Consider the following 22,111-nt stretch of genomic DNA (forward strand, 5'->3'; position numbering starts at 1 on the left):
GAACGGCAGATTAAGAGGATTGGACTCCCATAATGGATTAACCTCTAGTGTATGAGTGTGTGTGCGTGCATTGCGTGTGTGTGTGAGTATGTGAGTATGTGTATAGGTGTATGTGTGTGTGTGTTCAGAAGGATCAGAGAGCTCATGTATGAATTGATTAGCCTAAGAAGCTCTTCTCATCCCTTTAAAATGGCTGCATCAGCAGTTTTTCGCAAGTGGAGGACAACTAAATGTGGAACTGTCTGTCAAGGAAATGAGAGACAGCCCTTAAAGAGGGTTCGCTGTCAATCAAACGTCACTTACAGGAGTACTCCCCCATTGGACCGGGGACACCCTGCTGTACCACACGCCGTGTCTCTGTGTGTTTGTGTGTTCGTCCATGTCCCTCAGCAGGTCCTGTGAGGATTTTTAAAGTGACCACCCAGCTAAGCGTCAGCTTCCATTATCGCTGCATTAGATGTTTGTGTTGTGAGGGAACAAGAATAAACAAGAATAAACAAGAATGACATGGCCAATATGATGGAGGGAACGCGGTGAAAAGCAAAAATGACCAATTACACAGCTGTGGCCAAGTCTCACTCTGTAACTACCCTTCTGTGGATCTCTCTGGGGGTTCACACATGCACGTCATACACACACACACACATGTGGGTTGTTCTGTGTGAACTAACTGTGCCAGGCAGTAAGCCTTGATAAATGGAGACTGCTGTTCGTCACGAAACACACACTCGCAGACAGCAGGAGACCGTCACAGTGCTCAAAGGCTTAAGACGCGCACATGCGCACACCCACGCACACACACACACTGACAGCTATTTTCCTGCAATAAAATCATCGCCAGACATCACCTGAGGAGTGTGTGCTTGCAACTTGTGAGACAGAGGATAGAGCAGTTACAAAAGAGAGTGAGAGAGAGAGAGAAAGAGAGAGAGAGAGAGAAAGAGAGAGAGAGAGAGGGATAGAGAGGAAGGAGAGGGCACCGTCAGAGAGAAAAAGAGATAGGGAGATGGAGAGAAGAAGGGAGGAGGGCTTTGGAGAGAAAGAGAGAGAGAGAGAGAGAGAGAGAGAGAGAGAGAGAGAGAGAGAGAGAGAAAGAGAGAGAGAGAGAGAGAGAAAGAGAGAGAGAGAAAGAGAGGGAGGGATAGAGAGGAAGGAAGGAGAAGGCACCGTCAGAGAGAAAAAGAGATAGGAGATGGAGAGAAGAAGGGAGGAGGGCTTTGGAGAGAGAGAGAGAGAGAGAGAGAGAGAGGACAGAGAGAGAGAGAGAGAGAGAGAGAGAGAGAGAGAGAGAGAGAGAGAGAGAGAGAGGAGAGGACGGATGGATCAGAACAGTACTGTCAGACAGTTATAGAAAGAAAGAAAGAAAGATCAAAAGAAAATTGTGACAGACAGACAAACAATCAACACCCAGTCATCTCCTACCTGTTTGTTGTGTTTGTTGCCGGTCTGACAGCCGTAGTCGGAGCACTGGTCCGAGCCCAGAGACATCGCGTCGGCGTTGCCACTCCCCCCACTGCTGCTGCTCCCCCCAGGGACCCCCCGGACCCCCCAGACCCCCCGGACCCCCCACTCCCCACGAAGGTGTTGGAAGGGGGCAGTTCCTGCACCGCCTGGTGCTTCTTCCCCTCAGCCGGGGGCGAGTGAGGCTGCAGGTGGACCGCGGGGAGGGGCGAGCTCGACTTGTAATGCCTGGCCAGGTCGGGGCTGGACTGGTGGCGTCGTCCGCCGGTCGTCATGCGGGGGCTGCCGGGGGTCTCCGTCCATGGCGCAGTACCTGGCCGCCAGGCGCTCGCTGGCGCTGCTCGTGTCTTCCTCCTCGTCCTCCTCTTGCCGTGGCGCCGCAGGCCGTTGACGGTCATGATTGCCGCTGTAGAGCGCGCACTCCGTCTTCCCGCCCCCCTCCGCCGGCGGCGCCGTTGCGTTTGTCCTTGCGGGGCTTCCGTCCGCGGTCGCCTCGGTCCGAGCCTCGTCCTGCGGCGGGCTGGTGAGCGGGCTGCGGGCTGAAGAAGTCCTCCTCCGGCTCCTTCTTCCCGGCCTCGTAGCCGTTCTTTCCCTGGGCGCCACATTGGCGTGCCGTGACCACCAGGAGGATCACCAGGATGACGGCGGCGGCGCCCGCCAGCACCCCGATGGCCACGCTGAGGCGCTGTTTCCCGAGCGCGCGGTCATTGGTCGGGGTCTCCTGCGATGTCCAAGGACAAGGGGGCTGCCAGGCTACGAGCCACCTGAAGGGGGGAGGGGGCATCATCACCATCATCATCACTGTCATCATGACCATCGTGACCATCATCACCATCACCGTCACTTGCATCACAACCAATAGGATCCATGAAAACAGGGCAGGTCTCGGTGAAAGAGTGGGTATTTAGCAGGGCTGTGAAGCAAGCAGGAGCACGGCTAATGGAAGCCCTAATGATAAACAACCACAGCTATTGAACGAGGGATCCTGTGGTGTATGTGGGACCCCCATAGAGAGACAGGGAGAAAGACCAGACACACACTGATGGGTTATACTAGCCATTGTGTCTGTGTGAGTGTGTGTGTGTGTGTTCAGTGATAACCATCTGTGTTAGTGTGTGCGTGTGTGCCCACACACTAACTGGCACACACACTAACTGGCACACACACCTAAATAATATAACCTATTATTTGTGTGTACAGTCTCTCTCTCTCTCTATGAGGGACCGTGGGACCCATTTAGAACACAGTGTCCCTTGTTTTAACACACACACATGATCATATACTCTCTAGAGGATGGACATGCCATAGGGACACTATAGATGATTTAAAGACAGTTAGTGTGGAACCCAGTTGTTTGTTTAGGTTTGTGTTTGTCCTTGTTGTTTATGTTTGTGTCTGACATATGGCAAAATGTTAATAACCTGATGTCAATCATCAAATTCAAATTGGAAATCTGAACTGAAGTGACATTTGAGGGGAGGTGGACAGGATTGGGCCCTGGTGAGGAAAGGGTTAAGGCAGTGCTGTCCTCCACCAGACCGGGCCATGAACATTAGCGCAGACGTAACGAGAAAGTGGGTTAGGCCACAACAACAGAGGCATGCTGCCATGACTGGTGGTTCCATCTCCCAGCAGGGGGTTGTGGGTAGGAGCCCAAGGAGCCGGAGGGGACAGAACAGGCCTCTCCCAGGATAGGGGTCAGACATCACAAAATGGATAATCAATGGACAGCCACGCGATGAGGGGGAGAGCCATTATGTTCTCTCTTTCTCTCTCTCTCTCTCTCTCTCTATCTCTCTCTCTCTCTCTCTCTCTCTCTCTCTCTCTCTCTCTCTCTCTCTCTCTCTCTCTCTCTCTCTCTCTCTCTCTCTCTCTCTCTCTCACACACACACACACACACACCAGGAGCAAATGCGTGCATGAAGGCACATGGAAAGTTGCCTTTGCCTCTATCTCTCTTTCACTCACGCACACAGTGTGCCTGCCTGAGAGGAAGACTGCTCGTTCTGCCTTGCTAGGACACGTCTATTAGACTGTCATGGCAGGGGAAATTCAATCATCATATCATACCACACCATATGAAAGGCACCAATGAACTATTGAGAATGTGTCTGAGAGTGAGTAAGAGACGGAGAGGGAGGGAGGGAGAGAGAGAGAGAGAGAGAGAGAGAGAGAGAAAGAGGAACAGAGAAAACAGAGGGAGACTGAGAGAGAGAGACTCTGAATCATCTTGGTTTGAACTCTCTCCTCATCTCCCCTCAACAGTATCTAAACTGTTGATTTTTTCCAGCACAGTATATCTCTGGTGGAACCTGAGACAGACATTGCTCAGGCACTGTAACACCTCTGAATATTTTGTCTCACAAGTATCCCCCAAGCTACAGTAGGAACTGGTTGTGTTCTATTCGATTGTTCCTAGTATTCTATTCTCTCAATTCAATCCCATTGTTTCACTCTGTTCCATTAAGCTGGTTCTTCTGTATTATTCTATAGAGTATGTCTGTCAGCGCCAGCCCATTGTGCTGTTTCTGCCTGCAGTGCTCTGTCCCATTCTCATTCTGCTGGGCATCTCTCTGCCTCAGCGCAGTCGCCCAGCGAGACAGAGTGAGAGAGAAAGAGAGAGAATGAGAGAAAGAGAGAGTGTGCGTGTGTGTACACCACAGTTCCAGTGCACAACTTCTGATGCATCTCAAGTCCCTTTGGAATGTTCCACTCAAATCGACACACATACGCACTTCTCTTTCTCTTGTGAAAAAGATGTAGTGGTGCTGCTGAATACTCCAATTAAAAACTTAACGCACGCACACACACATATATCTGCCTCTTTAACAACATACCAGATCATACACAATCCCTCTCTGTGATATGTCAGATTCCATCATAAAGGCACTTAAGAGTTTCATCAAATGTTTTTCACAACTATGGGCAAAAATAGCTAGGATTTACCACCAAATAATCTACAATAACACCTTTGGAAAGATGTCTCTAAATAAATACCATTGATTTAATTTAGTCGTGGATGAGTATCATCAATAAGGTTTTAACTTATAAAAAAGGATTTGGTGTTTAGTTACTCTTTAAATGAGTCGGCTAAAATTTAAAACATTTTAATGTAAAAACTCTATCAACGAAACCAGGAGGTTTTTCTAGTCATGCCCAATTGCCAGGGAAAACATCTGGTCTTAACCCGCTAAGTCTTTCTCACTCATTAAACCAACAGCATTAATTCTGTCTGAATGGAGATGCAGGGTGATCTCCTGCTGTTGCCGTTCAACCATAATTACCTTTGGCCGGCCACCACTCCCTGAATTCCTTATGAGATGAAGGTACACTTGCTCAATGACTTATACTCAATTACTCAAGTTCTGTCCCAGTCATGCCTAACAGGCCATATTGTAATCAGTGCAGGCTTAAACAGGCTTCGCAATTGTGACACGCAGTGATTGCCTGGTGCTGCAGTATTGTGAGCCGTTAAACCTTCCATCCCATAGCAATCAGGTGTTCATTGCTCCCATCTTTAGTGCTCATTGTTAGGTTCTATAGCTGGATAAGCTCTTTATTCACACTGGGCATACTTTCAAGTGGCTTCATTCATGTCTGGTCTTTTCTTTTGGACGTTACATAAGATGTAGCTGACACTTTGTAACCTCATACACCTAAAAGAAAAATGGTGATGCAATTAATAAGGTTAATTGAGCTCACATCCTCGTTCCAACTAATAATACTAATCCATTATTCTTGGATAGCTGTGTTGGAAACCCTCAAAGACCCTTCACAGAGTGAACAAAGCTATTGCCATGCCAACCATCAACTTGGAAGATTACTTGGATTGGATGCAGTCATTGAGCTGTGTGTGTGTTTGTGTGTGTGTGTGTGCGGGCCCTCGTTACCTGTGCGTCCACCAGCGTGGCATTGACCAGGCTCTCGTTGATGAAGACGTGAACCAGGGCGGTGGCGCACAGCGACGGCATGCCGCTGTCGTTGACCCGCACGACCAGCCGGTGGAGCCCGCGGTGGCGCCGCTCCAGAGGCTCCGCCAGGGTGATGACCCCGCTGGCGTGGCCCATCTCAAACAGCCTGTAGGGGTTCCCGCCCACCAAGGCGTAGCGGAGGTCTGCGTTGGGCCCGGCGTCCGAGTCGGACGCCGTGACGGTACGCACGACGGTGCGAGCGCTGCTGGCCGGCGGGAGGAGCGTGTAGGACTCGTTGGCTGGGGGCGCTGACGGCCGGGGCGTTGTCGTTCTCGTCCGTGATGATGAGCGAGACGGTGGCGGTTGCCGACCTGGGGGGCTCGCCGCCGTCCACCGCCCGGACACGGAACGTGTAGGTGGAGCGGCGCTCCCGGTCGAAGGAGGCGGAGGAGAGATCGTGCCTGTGTTGTTCTCGATGGAGAACATGTCCTGTTTCTCGCCTCGGCCGCCCTCCTCTCCTCCTCCCTCCTCTCCTCCTCCCTCCTTCTCGCCTCCCTCCTCCTCCTTGTCAGTCTCCACGAAGAGGCTGAGCTCCGCGTTCTCCCCCTCGTCCGCTGTCGGTCACCGTCACCATGCCGACGGGGCTGTTGGCCAGGAGGTTCTCTTTGATGTAGAACATGAACACTTCCTGGACGAACTTGGGCGCGTGTCGTTTCGATCGGTTATCTGGACGACGACAGTCGCGGAGCCCTGCAGAGAGGGGGCGCCCTTGTCTCGGCTATGACCCGAAACTCGTAGCGCTCCCGCTGCTCCCGGTCGAGAACGCCGGTGGCGCGGATGTCCGCCGTTATCGGCGTCGATGTAGAAGGCCCCGTTAACGGAGGCGTCCAGGGAGTACGCAATCTCGGAGTTCTTGCCGCTGTCAGCGTCCGTGGCCAGCACGGTCACCACTCTCTCTCCAGGAGAGTTGTTCCTCGGCGAAGTGGACCTCCACCACACTCTGGGCAAAGTGGGGGCGTGGTCATTGATGTCGACCACCCGCACCGTCAGGGAGCTGTTGCTGGACAGGCTTGGACTTCCTGAGTCCACTGCCACCAATGGTGACACTGTACTCCTTGGTGGTCTCGTAGTCCAGCAAGGCGGACGTGTGGAGGAAATACTTTCTTCCGGTTCCTGTTTGCATAAACATTTTGTTATGAGTGAGTTATTCGATCACAAGCAACTTTAAGGCTCTTAGTGGTCGTCATGTGCAGTGCAGGAGGAATGATTCCATCATGCACACGTGTCACTTTATTGAAATTAACTACATTCGAGGACTTTACGCACCATTTTCTAGGATGTGCTCTAATATATTGTAGTTTCTAGTGTGTTGTAGTGTGTTGTGTTGCAGTTTGTCGTGGGGTTGTGTTGTGGTGTGCTATGTTGTGGTGTATTATGGGGTGGACTGTTGTGTTGCTGTGTAGTTGTGTGCCAGGCCTACCTGTCCAAAGGCCTCATCGGCAGGCAAAGGCGGCAAGGCTGTTTCACCCGCGGGTTTCAAGGTGAACGGCACGTCGCCCACCACCGTGCAGGTCACCGCCCCGTTCTCCCCCTGGTCCCGGTCGGACACCTGCACCAGCGCCACCGGGGTGTCCACCAGGACGTTCTCTGGAACCATCGCCGCCCCGTCCCGCACCAGGATCCGTCCGATCTTCCGGATCTCCACCACGGAACGTTGTCGTTCTCGTCCCGCACCGCCAGGACCACGGTGGTGCGGTCGGTGCGTGGGGGCTGGCCGCGGTCCCGGGCCGTGACGATGAACCTCAGCTGGGCCACCTCCTCCCGGTCGATCCTATGGAGGACGCTCAGCCAACCAGAGGCCTCGTCTAACCGGAGGAGCCGGCGCACGGACTCGGTGGCGGCGCCGAAGACGTACTCCACCTGGCCGTTGACGCCCACGTCGCGATCCGAGGCTCGCACCTGTAGACGGGCGTGCCCGGGGGGGGCGTTCTCCGCCATCTCCGCCTCGTACACGGCCCTCTCGAAGTGCGGGCTGTTGTCGTTGACGTCGGTGATGGCGACGCGGAGCAGGGCCTGCGAGGAGCGGGGCGGGTTGCCGCCGTCGCGCACGCGGAGGACCAGCTCGTAGGAGTCGCGCTGCTCGCGGTCCAAAGGGGCCTTTTCACGATAAGCTGAGGCTGCTTCTCTCCGTCGGGTGTGTCAGCCACCTGCAATTCAAACACGCTGCTTCTGGCCCCGCCTCCAACTCCTCCTCCGTTTTCTCCGGCTCCTCTCCTCCGATCTCCTCCTCCTCCTCCTGTGGCTCCTCCCTCTGCCCTTCCCATTGGCCCTCCGGCCACCCGTCTGGTCGAAGGTGTACCTGAACCGCCATCTTGGATCAGCTCGTACCGGTCAATCCCGTCTTCCCAAAGTCGCGGTCAGTGGCTGTGGGTAAAAGGTACAGCGTGCCGATTGGCCGGTTCTCTTCCACAGACAGCATGAGCACGGGCGAGGGGAAGGAAGGGGTGTTGTCGTTGATGTCTGTCACTACGACCCGCCCCTCAAAGAGGTCCACCCAGCTTTGCAACGGACCAATCACGGACACTTCGAAGTCCCAGGAAGCACTCATTCTCATCAAAGATCATCTGGCACTGTGGGAGTTTTTCGCGGTCAATCCGCTTCTGGCCGGTGGTCAGCTCACCCGTCACGTTGTCAATCTTGAAGAACTCCGAGCCGCTCTCCAGGGCGAAGGTCACGTCCCCTGTGCCCGTACCGGCAGCCAGGCCCAGTCTGCGGCCAATACCAATCTTGATGTCGGCAGGGCCCTCCTCGGCCACCCGGTAACGGAGAGCTGAGTTGGCGAGTGGGAGCTGAGTCAGCAGCTGCAGCAGAACCACCACGAGGCTGAGAGCCTCCGCTACGGAGGAGTGCACTGCACCAATCCTCCTCATGTCTACCGCTCTCCTTCTCTCCCTCTCTCACTCCACTTTCTCTGTCTTCCCCCTACTGTTTCACACTCACTCTCTTCTCTCCTTTTTCTCGTCTTTCTCTTTCTCTTCCCCCGTTTTCCTTCAATCTCTTTTTCTTTGTGTGTATTTCAGCGGCGTGCTCTCTGTCTCTCTTCCCTCTCCTCTCTCTCCCTCCCTCTCTCGCTCTGCAGGTTTCCACTGCCTCAGGTCCGGGCGCGAGCTTCACTGTGTTCCCCTCTCGCTCTGCAGATCACTTCAGAAGCACGGCTTTCTTCTTTGTTATCCCTCTACTTCTTAATAGTCCTTCATGCTTTTATAATTCCTTAGTCTCTCCGGATAGTTCACAGCACAAAGATACAAAACAATCCATCCTCAAGAATATGAGAACCAATTCATCCGCTTCTAATTAATCCACTTGACTCACATTCTTGTCTCTCTAAACGGAGAGATATCCAGTTCTCTCTCGAGGACTCACCACTTTATTATCACGTTAGTAATTCTTCTTTATTCCGGCTACGTTTGAGCACCGGCTTTTCCGGCGTTTTCACAGTTAGAAACTGCAATGCAGCACTACACAAAAAGACAACTGTCCACGACTCCAGCTCCGGACGGCTTAGATCGTTTTCTTGAAATAACTCACAAATTCCACGAAACGGACTAAAACTGAAACAAAAAACACATTTATGGTGTTTTATAAGTGATAGTGACAACCTACATTTGCCTTCCTACCTTCGGGCAGACACATAAACTGCGTTTGTTCTTTTCCCGCAGTGAAGCAACGTGCCAAGCGGTAAGATTCCTCCACTCAACTTGGGAAACAAGAGTGCTTTTCAGAACGAGTTCTCTGGACAGAATAATGTTCCTGGAACATAACGGAGACTCTTCAGAAAAAGGAAAAAGAGAGCCCGACGTCAACAACAGTAGCTGTAATTCCGTAGGCGCTCGTGGGGATGTTTCTGTAATGAACCGGGTGAAATGCGTCTTTTCCAAGAGTCCCGCATTCTCTCATTCTCCACACGCGCCTCCTCCTCTCTCTCTCTCTCTCTCTCTCTGTCTCTCTCTCTCTCTCCCTCTCTCCCCCTCTCTCTCTCTCTCTCTCTCTCTCACCTGCGCGTTCTACTGCACTGCTTGTGCGCGTAGGGCTGCTGCTGCTCTCAAATGATGCTGCAGTCTCTCTCTCTCTCTCTCTCTCTCTCTCTCTCTCTCTCTCTCTCTCTCTCTCTCTCTCTCTCTCTCTCTCTCTCTCTCTCTCCTCTCTCTCTCTCTCTCTCTGTCTCTCTCTGTCTCTGTCTCTCTCCCTACCTCTCTCGTGTTCACTGCAACATTTCCCTGACCGCGTAACTTGATCGTTGAGCTGAAACGGGAGAGGGAAAGGTGGTGTTGGGTCGCTGTGTGTGTGTTTCGGTTACAGGGGGATAGACCTTTCCTCCGCCTGTCATCTGGAGATTAAATGGCTTGAGTCTGGAACTATGACGGGCGTGTAGGAGAAATATCTTTATTCACAAACACAGTCACGGAGAGGAGAGGAGGACAGGCCGCAGTGATAGAAGTATAGACTGTTCATTTAGTCAGATCAGCACTTTATATCGGTACAAGTATACAGGACTTAATTTAGGTATTGCTCACGTTCACAAGCTGAAAGACGGGGATTTCTTTATTCATTTTTGGCAGGTAAACATTATAGCAACAATAATTTTGAGACACACACAGCACTTTGATGACGTTTTATAAAAGTGCTAGGGCTACCGTTATAGATTGCCATGGCAGCTGAAGCCATAATAGCCTACAAGTTTAGTAGTAACCTACAAAAAAACACAACAAAAACAACAATATTGCCAGCGATGACAATAAATCTAATGAATATAATAATACAGAAGCCTATCGATTACATTTTTCTTTAGATTTTCTTTCGTTTAGTTGTGGTTCCCTCCAGACTATAGTATTTTCTTTTGTCTGAATGCGGCATGCACACACACACAAACATACACACACACACACACACACACATTTTACTGAAGACGTTACAACCACAGACTCTCTTGGCGGTTGACCCGCAGCACGCGCTACTCGGTCAGCGCAATGCAGCAACCGGAGCAGCTCCTGCTGAGCACCTACAACAGTACAGAACCCACAAAATAATTATCGGAGAGAAAGAGAAGAGGGAGCTACAGTGGTGGTGCGCTCACAAGATATCCCCTCCCCTCCTTTCCCTTCCTCATTATTCTTCATCTAATTCTTACTGGGTATCGGTATTATACTGTGCGTTATTAAATCATAACGGTCAAACCGATAGTGTCCCTGACCAATGCAGCCTAGAAGCACGAGGGGGGCTTCCCCATTTCGTCTTTCTCGTCATTGCGCTATGATGTGGGAATACCGGCCGCGTGTACCGTACGAGGTCGAGCTTTAAACGTTTGCGTCGTCTCTCTCTCTCTCTCTTTCTCTCTCTCTCTCTCTCTCTCTCTCTCTCTCTCTCTCTCTCTCTCTCTCTCTCTCTCTCTCTCTCTCTCTCTCTCTCTCTCTCTCTCTCTCTCCCTCTCTCTCTCTCTCTCTCTCTCTCGCTCTCTCTCTGATGCATCAAGAGGAGCAGGTTCTGTTTAACATTCCGGAGGCATCAGCACGTGGTCCCTCCAGGAGCACCCGCGCCCTCTGTTGTTCGATCTGCGTGCACTTTGATTTTACCCGAAATCAATCTGTTTCTCTCCTATAGGGAAGCATGTGGACGTGCATGTTTTAAATGGTCAAGCTGTTGCAAACGGTACAACATTACACAGATAGTCAGAGAGACTGATTTTACTTTGAAAAGTAAAAAAAAAAAAAAGCGTTTTGGGCCAGAATTAATTTAACTAGATGCACAACTGACATGGATATGGGTTACAGTAATAGCTAGACTGAATCACAACAGAAGAATTGTCATGTTAGTTTTGCTTCGATAGATTAAACATTAAACAGAAAGGATGCCCTCCAAGAGTATTGGAACGTGCCCTAACTGTCGCTGTCCAGGTGCTGAAGCAACCTGTGTCTTTGTCCACTAACGCACTATGTCAGGTTTGGCCAAACGATAACACATTACGGAACATGAAATAAAACTTCCTTGTTAATAACTTCTACAGCAAAACATTTGAAAAGTGAGAGTGAATAATTAGTGAAAGTTTTCCTAGAGACTATGTAACATGTTGATGCTCACTATGTGGTCCAGTTTATATAGCACACGCTTCTCTCATCCCCCCCCCCCCCCCCCCCCCCCATGTGGAGACCCAGGCATTGACGACCTTTGTTTTCACCCCTGTCAAACTATCATATTCCTGTGAAAACTCATGTATTCAAGTGTAAACTCACATACAGTAAATATCCTTCTGTCTCACACTTGCTCTCTCTTTCTGTCTCACTCTCTCACTCACACGCTTAAGTGTTGATATGTACTGTATGCCATGAGAGGTGATAATTAGGGATATGCAAAACTGGGTATAGTTTTTATTCATCTTATTTCAGCTGAGGTGTTAAACCCTTATTGCATAATGATAGACATTATGAGGTGTGATTTCATACGGGTTCCATCTCAGAATAGACAAGCAGTCTTGGAGCTAGAGCACCTTGTCATCTTTATTTAAAACATGCGTTTATGCACAAACACTTATACTCGCAATCTAGATATGAAGCGCTCCTCTTCACAAAGCTAGGCTTAAGGCAATGTCTCTCTCTCTCTCTTTCTCTCACACAGACACACACACACACACGCACACGCACACACACACACACACACACACACATACAGACACACTCACTCACACACTGTTCTCCCTGCCCTGGTTCTCTCTTGGCTCTCCACCTGTCAGTTTCAGAATGAAGGTATGAGGCAGAAAAAGTACTGACATCTCAGCAACAGCACACACATATATGCGATGCACTGACACACACACACATACACACACAGACACACACACACACACAAATTACAGTTTTTCACAATTGTTACGGTAAAATGTGTTTTTGTACGAACATATAAATTAACCACACATGATGAATACTCGTTATTGCTACTTGATTTCAGATTAGGGTAACCACAATTGGTCATTAGATATACGTACTGTAAAAGTGGGGGCGTAAACACTGGCAATTTCTTTCAACATAGCAGGATAGACAGCAAGGAATAGGAAGAGCTTGTGGACAAGGGATCCGTCAGAGAGGTGGGCATGAGAGAGGTCAACAGAGAGGTCAGAGAGGTGGGCATGGGGCCTCTAAATGTTATGTTTTGTTCTCATTTAGTTACATAATAGAAAGTATACCTATGTTACAATTATATCTGAAAAATAGTAAAAACTACGTAATTTGCCCAAATGATTCTAGACGATGACTTCATTGATCCTTCAGTTGATTACACATAGGATGGATATTTTGGAAATTATTATTTATTATGTAAATGTGAGTAATGTAAGTGTATTGCCTAATGTGAAACTGTGTAATCTGTCTTTTACATAGTACTGTAGCATATTAATTTCAGCACTTCTAAGGCCGATTTGAAACATGTATCTTGTTGTTTGCTGTTGGATGAACTGATTGTTAAAAGTACTTAACTGAAAGAAGATCATACTTTTGTGTTTCGGTGATTGAACCAAATGTTCCCATTACATATTACAATAATCTTGTGTTTGAAACAATGATTATGTGGACTGGAAAACATGTGCAACTGACTGAAAGCATTCCATCAGGTTTTGAAAGAATGACTAGTTGCGTTACAAGTGTGATCAGTTTGGATTTTTGTACTAAGAGTTTTGAAAATGTACACCTTACTTGTGAAAATAGTACCAAAGCGAATAAAAAAACTGTAACACACAAAAAGCAAAGAATTTGGCACAATTTTCACAACCTTAACTTCATGTACCAATCGCTCGACCCAATTTGGCACTACTTCACACTCCCTTATCTGCATTAGACTCTGACTTTCCTTGTTTACACACTGATGTCAATTACACATCACCTTGTTGTCAAAACACTACACACAATGTTCAGTTGTTGCACACACTTCTCAAGTATTGTCTTAAAGCATCAACCTACAACACACAAATATTCAAATCTCTAAACACTCAGGTCTGGTGAGCAATTTGCGATCAGGACTGCAGCATAAAAAGGGCCTTGAGCCTCTGTTTTGTTTGGTGAACATTGGAGAACTTAGAACATATCAACAACCAGAGAAGGATGGGGGTAAGAGTAAGAGGAGTAAGAGGACAAGGAAGAGGACAAGGAAGAGGACAAGGAAGAGGACAAGGAAGAGGACAAGGAAGAGGACAAGGAAGAGGAGGGAGAGGATGACAAGGAGGAGGAGGAGGAGGGGGAGGAAGAGGAGGACAACAAGAAGAAGGAGGATGAGGAGGAGGAGGAAGAGGGGAAGAAGAAGGAGGAGGAGGAGAAAGAAGAAAGAGAACGGTGATATCTAATGAGATTCGGGCCACCATGGTTGACCATGTGCTCAACCATGGATTGAGCATGAGGGAGGCTGGCCAGAGGGTCCAACCAAATCTCAGCCGCTTCACAGTTGCTGCCATCATTAGAACCTTTAGAATGGAGAACAGGTATGAATGATATTTGCCTTGTGTCCTGAAATACTGCATATCAATAGAATACAGTGTGCTCACTGTATTTGTATTTTGCAGGACTGAAAGAGAACCACACCGTGGAGGAAGAACATGCACTTTCACAGCGGAACAGGAGACTGACATTGTGAAAATGGTTCGTGAAAACAACACTATCACACTCCGACAGATACAAACCAGGATCCTGACTGACCATGCCACATTCAGAAACATGGGGGAATGGAATGCCATGCGGATGAAACAAGTGTACAGGGTCCTATTCGACTGAAACACAGACCACATCAAAGAGTTACGGCAAAAGTTTGTGCTTGTAAGTCCCATACATTCAGCACTGACACATGCATGTATTGTACCTGTAATCCAATAGTTCCTTTTCTACAGTGTCTCACTGTACCCTACTGTGTTGACCCATCTGTGTCCATACTATAACTTGCATTACCATGCTGTCTGTTCCAGCGGATCCAGGAGCTTGACACAGCTAATGAGTTATATCAATACATATTCATTGATGAGGTTGGATTCAACCTGGTGAAGAGGAGGCGGCGGGGCAGATATGTCATCGGCCAGCGCGCCATTGTTGAGGTCCCCGGCCAGCGTGATGGGAACATCACTTTGTGTGCTGCAATGGGTTGAGCAGGCCCGTTGACAGTACTGTACTGTTCAGAAATAAAACCTTTTTTGCCGCATCTGTGTGCTGTTTTATGTTAGGCCTACACTGAGACATTTTACAAAAGTTGATCCCCAAAGTCATTCGTATGGTGTGTTCCATTTCTAGAATTGTGTTTTCAATTTTGCAGTACTGTGTGCTGTGAATGCTTGGTGGTGTGCAGAAAATGCTTATTGTGTGTACTGTTATGAATGGTATGTGTGTGTCATTTGAAAATACTATGGCTGTGTGTACCAAATGAGAACAGAGTTGCATTTTGTGAACAGGTAAGAGATTTGATGGCAAAGAGTCATCTTGCAAAGGGAGTGTCAGGTTTAGCATTTTGTGTGTGAGGTTTTCAGTTTTGTGTGTGCAGTTTTGAGAAAGCCGTTATTGTTTTGAGAAACGTGTGTTAACAATTGTGAAAAACTATAAGATATGTCCTAACAATTAAGCAACAGTACCCTGTTTTGTCGTTGCTCTCAAATGATTCTTCATTTCTCAGAACCTTTCACACACACACACACGCGCACACACTCCTCCACTGTGTATAGAGATATTTCTCAGTACCTTTCATCACCTCTGCAAAAAATTGCCTTTACGTCTCTTTCTCTCTCTCTTAGCTTAGTTCTCAGTTCTCTCTGAGAAACAAGCGTTGCCTATGTGTTTCTACATTCACTAGCTTTACCTGTTTAACTGATCAAGTCGAATGGCATAAACAAATATACACAAGTCATTAATCATTAGTCTGTCTGTTTGTCTGTCTTTCAATTGGTCTGTCTTCTCCTCCTTTCTTTACACCTCTCTCTCTCTCTCTCTCTCTCTCTCTCTCTCTCTCTCTCTCTCTCTCTCTCTCTCTCTCTCTCTCTCTCGCAGTACCTTTACCACATCATCAGAGAGAAGGGCTGACGGGCAGAAAAATCTGCTGAGTCACTTTTAATAGGGATCAGAAGTCTTCTCCTCCTCCCTTTCTTCTCCTCCCCTTTTCCTCTGCCCCTCCTTCCCTTCTTTTGACCTCTCCTTCCCTTCTACTCCTCTTCTCCTCCTATCACCTCCCCCTCATCCTGCTCCTCTCTCATTTACCCCCCCCTAATTCCCTCACCTCCAACCCTTCACATTCTCACCTCTCCTCGACTCTGTCCTCTCTATAAGGATCCAGTCAGACTGTAGCTGTGTCATGTGACGCCATCTTAGCTTATTCAACACTGAACCTAGTGAACATGTTCTGAAGTTTACTTTGCATGTTTTTTGGTGTGTGAGTGTGTGCATCTGTGGATGTGTGTCTCTGTGTCTCTGCTAACACTTTTTTCTTTTGACCCTTTTAACACACACACGCATGCACAAAGGCACGCAAACACACACGCACACATGCACACACACTTACACACACACACAGGTGATGGATGATGTTATTACCTGAAGCTCTTTAGGGGCAGAGAGGTGCTTAAGAGAACAAACACACCTGAGTGTTTGTGCTTCATCATCTGGAATTAACACATACATGCTCACACACACACGCACACACACACACACACACACACAAACACACACTCGCACACACACACACACACTCGCACACACACACACACACAAACACGCATACACACACACACACACTGCATTCCTAATTCCATTCTTTCTTTTTTCTGTATCTATCTCTTATAATTAGCTTGATAGTAGCTTGGTAGTTTCTGAACTTATATTGGGGCTCTGAGGTCAAAAGACATCGTTCATCTGTTGAAACACACACATGCTTTTTTTGCTTGCGGGAACCAAAACTTGAACTAGAGGTTGGAAGAATTCCGTATTGTGAAGTGCTTCGTGGCTAATGTAAGTACTGACACATACACACACACGCACACACACACTCTGCATTTTTTGACATTAATTATTCCAGGGACTCCAGGGAAGTAAACATGTTCTATCTGGATGACCTTAGCTACATGGAGTAAAGGCACAACAGAAGAAGAAATACAGTGTTTCTATTGGTCAGTGTGAAGGTCCGATAAATCTCGGATGAGTCCAAATATCCCACTTCTGAAGCTATCAGGGGAGATACAGGATATTCCTCTCTTTACCCAGTCCCTTCCTGTCTTCTCCTCTCTCTCTTTCTTTATCTTTTCAATCTGTCTCTGGCATTGTGGTATACCCCTCATCTCAGTTTTTGCTGATTGCTTTGCTGCATTAATATTGTATGTGTAATGTGGATAGTGTGTGTGTGTGTGTGTTTGTGTCTATGTGTGTGTTGCAGGATCAAATTCTGCTCGTACAGCTGTCGGGCAGCACCGGCGTGGTCATGATCTGTCTGTCTGCATATCAACCTTCCACCTCTTCTGCTGTCGCTCTCTCTCCCCCTTTCTCCCTCTCTCCCCCCCTTTCTTTCTCTCTGTCTGTCACTCTCTCCCCCTCTCCCCCCTTCTCTCTCTCCTGTACTAGAATGTTAAAGAAGGTTAAAGCTCCCAGTGTAGTAACAGGTTACAGCTCTGCTCAGTTCAACACTGACCATTTCTTAGCATCTCTACACCGGCTGTCTGCCCAACATACAATGTGTGTGTGTATGGTGGATACATGTGTTAGAGAGTGCTTGTGTGCATATTTGTGTGTGTGTGTGTGTGTTTGACCATGTATGTGTGTGTGCATACACGTGTGACGGCGAGAGAGAGCTCAGGAGCTACCTGCTGAATACAAGCACACACTGTTCTCTCAGTCTTAATGAACAGAGCCACGACTGGCTCACACATCCTTCATTTAATCCTCCTGTCTCTCATTATGGCATTTACATGTAGCGTGTGTGTGTGTGTGTATTAACTTACTTTCACCCTGGGTGCTGGCGTGCGATTGGCCGTGGATGAGAGCTGAGGTTGGCACGGTAACGTTTCCGCAGAAGGCAGTAAAACAGGAGGCCCGGAGCGCAGGCAGCATCTGCCCCTACACTGCTGCCAACACACACCCCAACACACACATGCACACACACACACGTACACGCACACACACACACATGGTGATTCTCAATCTCTTCATTTAGTTTTGTGGCATTATCTGGCAATTCTTCCTGTCCCTTTCATTCTGCTGACCTCTCTCCTGCTTACTCCAGCACCTCCATCTCGCGTGTGATGTCCGTCCTTATTTCTCCTTTTTTTCCCTCCCGAATGTTGTCATTTTCTCTATCCATTCATTTTTTCCAGTCCTTGGCTTCTGCTAACTCTCAAATCTGCTCTCTTTGTCTGATTTCCTACCTTCTATGCATTTACACTTTCAATTGACACACACACACATAAACACACACATACAAATACAGGGTCACAGACATACAAACAGACGCATTCCATTGGGAGAGTGGAAGGGAGGGAGTAAACTAGTTCTAGGCTTTAGACTGACGCAAATATTAAATTGAAAAGTGATTCGAAGTTAGCACATACATTTTAAAAGATTTAAGTGGAGTTATTTCAGTTTCCTTTTCTGGTGTCAGTTGATACTTTGAAGAATCTAAAATGAGAGTAGAGAGTCTAACCTTGGACTTGAGCCTTGTTCCTGCCAACCTGCTCTACTTACTCCTACAGTCCCAACACACCACCAACCCCTGGTGGTGCCAGAGCACACACACACACACACACACACACACACACACACACACACACACACACGCTAAGTCTATCAGACACACACTGTCAGACACAGGCAAGCTGGCAGAGACACACTCACAAGCACACACACACATGCACACACACCAAGCAATAACCTGGTTCTGCCACCCTGTTGCAACCCAGAGACTCAGTCCATAACTCACAGACTGACCTTTCACAAGCCTCCACTCAAGACAGACAGATAGCCCTACAGCATTGTGTTGCAATGCATTGTGATGTATTTTGTGTGTTTAAGAGAGAAGAAGAGAATGTGTGAGTGTGTGTTGAGATAGACGCTGCCTCTAGTAAACCTTCAGCAGATCGTTTTCCACACACTACCCAACACTGAGTGAGCTCATGTTACAGTTTTTTTGTTTTTGTAAACGGCTCATTTTCTCAAAACACTTCAGGTAAGACAATAGTAAAACCATGCACCCAAAGTGTGAAACACCTCATATATCCTGCAAAATGAACCACTGCACTCAAAACTATATAAACACTTCACAATCAACATTTTGATTCAAATGGCTCACTATTCATACTTCCAGATTTTTGTCTAACCAACAACACGCTGTTGTGCTCAATCAAAATCACTTTCATCTTCGGTGGGCTGCATAATCATAGTCCTGCATGGAAATAATTTGGCAGAGATTGTTCAAGTTTGCAAAAATGTATGTAAAAACACAAATACACTGTTGAAATAAAACCATTTTATTGGTTTCCACAACAAATATGTAGTGGAGATAAGAATGTTATTAGACTGGGCACTAGTTCAGTGTTCTCCACTAGGTTCACTCCAGTGTGTAGACCAGAAACACCACTTACGGCCAATGTGTCCAGACGATGTGAGGAATGAAGAGGCTGAGGAAGGCTGATTGGCTGACAGGTTGGCTCTTTTTCTTCTCTTAGCAGTGTGTATGTGTTTGCTGGTATGTTTGTGTGGTTTCTATTTGAATCACTCACAGATCAACAATAGGGTGATCTGTGACGGGGAGTCAGACGGCTGAGCGGTGAGGGAGTCGGGCTAGTAATCTGAAGGTTGCCAGTTTGATTCCCAGCCGTGCCAAATGACTTTGTGTCCTTGGGCAAGGGACTTCACCCTACTTGCCTCGGGGGGAATGTCCCTGTACTTACTGTAAGTCGCTCTGGATAAGAGCATCTGCTAAATGACTAAATGTAAATGTAATAACTATGATATTGAACCACACCGGAGCCCATCACCTGACTGAAGCAGATCATTCCACCCTGCAAACAGTCACTATCACAGAGGTTGGCTCACCCCATAAACCACCAGCAATTAAAAAACAGACAAGCCAATATTATAACTCTACCTTTGGGGCCTTTTCTACAAAATCAGTGCACAGCACACACAGTATACATTACGGTTCTGTGAACAAATAAATATGACAGGTAAGAAAATACAATAAACAGGTAAGAAAGCTTTGAGAAAAAGATTTGACCAAAAAAAGAAAAGAAAGCTTACCAGACTGCATCTCACCACCTAGCTGGGTCTTCCACAATCTGCAGAAGAGGCATGCACACATGGATCACGGTTTGCATGGCCATGGAGGACTCCATTCAGGAACATCTCCACAGGCTCTGTGACCAATGATGTTCCTTCCCCTTCTCCTGGTCTTTGTGAGGTGTACTGAAGTCAATCGTATACTTATAGTACATCCACATATTCATGTCTCAGATCTTTCACAGAATTTCTCGAACTGTAAAATGCCTGCAAAGCTGCTTCATGAGCACTTGATTTCGAAGGAAAATGCGGGCAAATGTGGACAGGCTGATTTGTCTGATCTTGTTGAAAATGTAAAATTCTAAGTCTAATTGCACTTTTTGCCAAAACCAAGTTGTGTTTTGTTGATTCCTGTGCCTCATTGAACCTTTGAATCCTTCCACCATTATACCCTTGTCTTTCAGTCCATTTGAAAAACCCAAAATGTTGTGGTGGTCAGTGTAGCGGAACAAGGTTTTATTCAGAAGTAATTTGTGTCGGATTCTTGTACAGTTTTAGAGTGTATGACATGGCAGCCATTCGTGAAGTAAACGTGTCACACAACAACTGATGCATACAGTATGATTTTCAGGACTTCTGAATTATGCAGAGTGAATGAAAATCGGTTTAAGTACCAGTGCTCAAGTCTGAATGTCTAGATGGCAGAGGCAACAGGAATTCAGTTTAAGTTTGGCTGGACTCTCTGTCCAGGCCAGATTCTCTGTCCAGCCTCTCTCTTTGTCAACCCATGGTTGTTTCTTTTATCTGTGCTCCAAATCAAACGTGTTTACAGGTCAGGCCCACAGCGGGTCAACATAAACAGTACAGCTCATTCAATAGACTCTACATCAACAGAGTGAGAGCACAGCATCTAGGACATGCAGTTACATAAAAGTGTTTGTTGTATTTTGCAATGAAAAAGTATGGTAATCACAACGTAGTACTGCAAGTAATGCAGCATTAAATGTCTGAATTCAGCATTTGCGTACAGCCAGCTCAAGAACAAAGGCAATTCTAAATGAAAAGCATTTAGTGCTTATGTCCTGATTGATGAGTTGACCAATTAAGCAATTACCGGTAGGTGTTTGGCCAGTTGGCATGTGTATTGTCTCATTGGTCCATTGGGTGTGGCATTTTAAACAGCAGCATTTAGAAACAGCAAACAAGTGAAAAGATTCCTGGGCCTTATATAGAGACTCATGTGCAGTGTGTTGCAAAAAGTGTCATGTTGAATTGCAAATTGGGTGCAAAGCAGAAAAATGTGTTTGGAGTTTTAGGCACCTGAGCTGAGGTTCTGCTATCTGAGTTTCAATTTCAGGGATTGGTCTGTGTGACATTTAAGTTGGTTAGCACTTGGAAAAAAGTATAATGTATTTTCTCTACGTGCTTGGAAAATAAGCAAGAGCTGGCTATTTTTATTCATTATTGCATTTTACGTCAACATTGTTTCTGTGTGTGTGTGTGTGTGTTTGTGTTTGTACAGTGTGTGACATTTGAAATTTGTCTCATTTTAGGATGGCCTCAGGTTGTGTTATATGTTTTAGTCCAACTACTTAGAATACATCAGACAAACACACACACACACACATGCGTGTGGAGGCTGTGAAGTCTTCCCCCTAGTGAGGACTGCAGCAGAGCACACTGTCCTAGGCCCTTTGTACAGACTCTTCAAAGGGAGGACAACATGTTATTTTCTTTTGTTTCAAGAAATGTAGCCACCGATAAAAAACATCTAGCAGAACCACCCATTGACCAAATACTCGAATGTCATCCATTCCCCATTAATTCCACAAAAGCCATGGTAACAATGTTGCCATGACCACCGCTGGCCATGAAACTGCTGGCAACAGAAGTCCATAATAACCTCGATAAACATGGCAAGTTCAAAAAAGCAGCACACAAAGCGTTTGCCTTAAGTGACAGCGTGTGTATGCAGTGTGTGTGACCGTGCATGTGTGTTTCAGTGATGACACTGTTCTTTTCACTCAACACAATCAGTTTCTCTATTGTTTTAGTTTTCTATCTCTCTCTGGCTTAGGAACACGCAGACACACACACACCCACACCCACAGACACACACACACACTGACAGACTGTCATTGATGACAACAGCTAAATTATGTATTGTGTTCCATCTCATAGCATGTGTGTGAGCCAGAGATGTAAATCTTGAGATGGGACCATAATCCAGAAACAATACTAAATCGTAACGTTCAAACAATAACAACCTCATCTGGTCCCCAGCCTACATTCCCCATAAATACTTGATCTGTGAACATGTTCATTCTTTTCACTTTAAAATGGTCTTTATCTTCCTAAAAAAATGTGGCTCCGTGAATCCCCGCTCCCCTATGGTTCTGATCAGGGGTTTCTTCTGAACAGCCCTTACACACACCTCTGACACAACTTTGACACACCTGTATGGAAGGT

The 22,111-nt window shown here is 47.2% G+C and overlaps 1 protein-coding gene across 1 annotated transcript in view; it reads right to left on the reverse strand.

Moving 5' to 3' along the window:
• Window positions 1-8,539, reverse strand: part of pcdh7a (protocadherin 7a) — a 16,081-nt gene extending 7,542 nt beyond the window's left edge. Inside the window, 18 exon segments of the mRNA XM_067250263.1 lie at window positions 1,423-1,504; window positions 1,564-1,927; window positions 1,966-2,161; window positions 2,163-2,225; window positions 5,352-5,669; window positions 5,671-5,825; window positions 5,828-5,870; window positions 5,946-5,987; window positions 5,989-6,077; window positions 6,080-6,154; window positions 6,157-6,214; window positions 6,216-6,467; window positions 6,469-6,545; window positions 6,849-7,079; window positions 7,082-7,532; window positions 7,535-7,773; window positions 7,776-7,965; window positions 7,967-8,539. Coding sequence (XP_067106364.1) covers window positions 1,423-1,504; window positions 1,564-1,927; window positions 1,966-2,161; window positions 2,163-2,225; window positions 5,352-5,669; window positions 5,671-5,825; window positions 5,828-5,870; window positions 5,946-5,987; window positions 5,989-6,077; window positions 6,080-6,154; window positions 6,157-6,214; window positions 6,216-6,467; window positions 6,469-6,545; window positions 6,849-7,079; window positions 7,082-7,532; window positions 7,535-7,773; window positions 7,776-7,965; window positions 7,967-8,302 — 3,261 coding nt within the window. The 5' untranslated portion in view covers window positions 8,303-8,539.
• Between the last annotated feature and the right edge of the window lie 13,572 nt (window positions 8,540-22,111).

Source organism: Osmerus mordax, chromosome 14 (assembly GCF_038355195.1).
Source record: "Osmerus mordax isolate fOsmMor3 chromosome 14, fOsmMor3.pri, whole genome shotgun sequence".
Lineage (NCBI taxonomy): Eukaryota > Metazoa > Chordata > Actinopteri > Osmeriformes > Osmeridae > Osmerus > Osmerus mordax.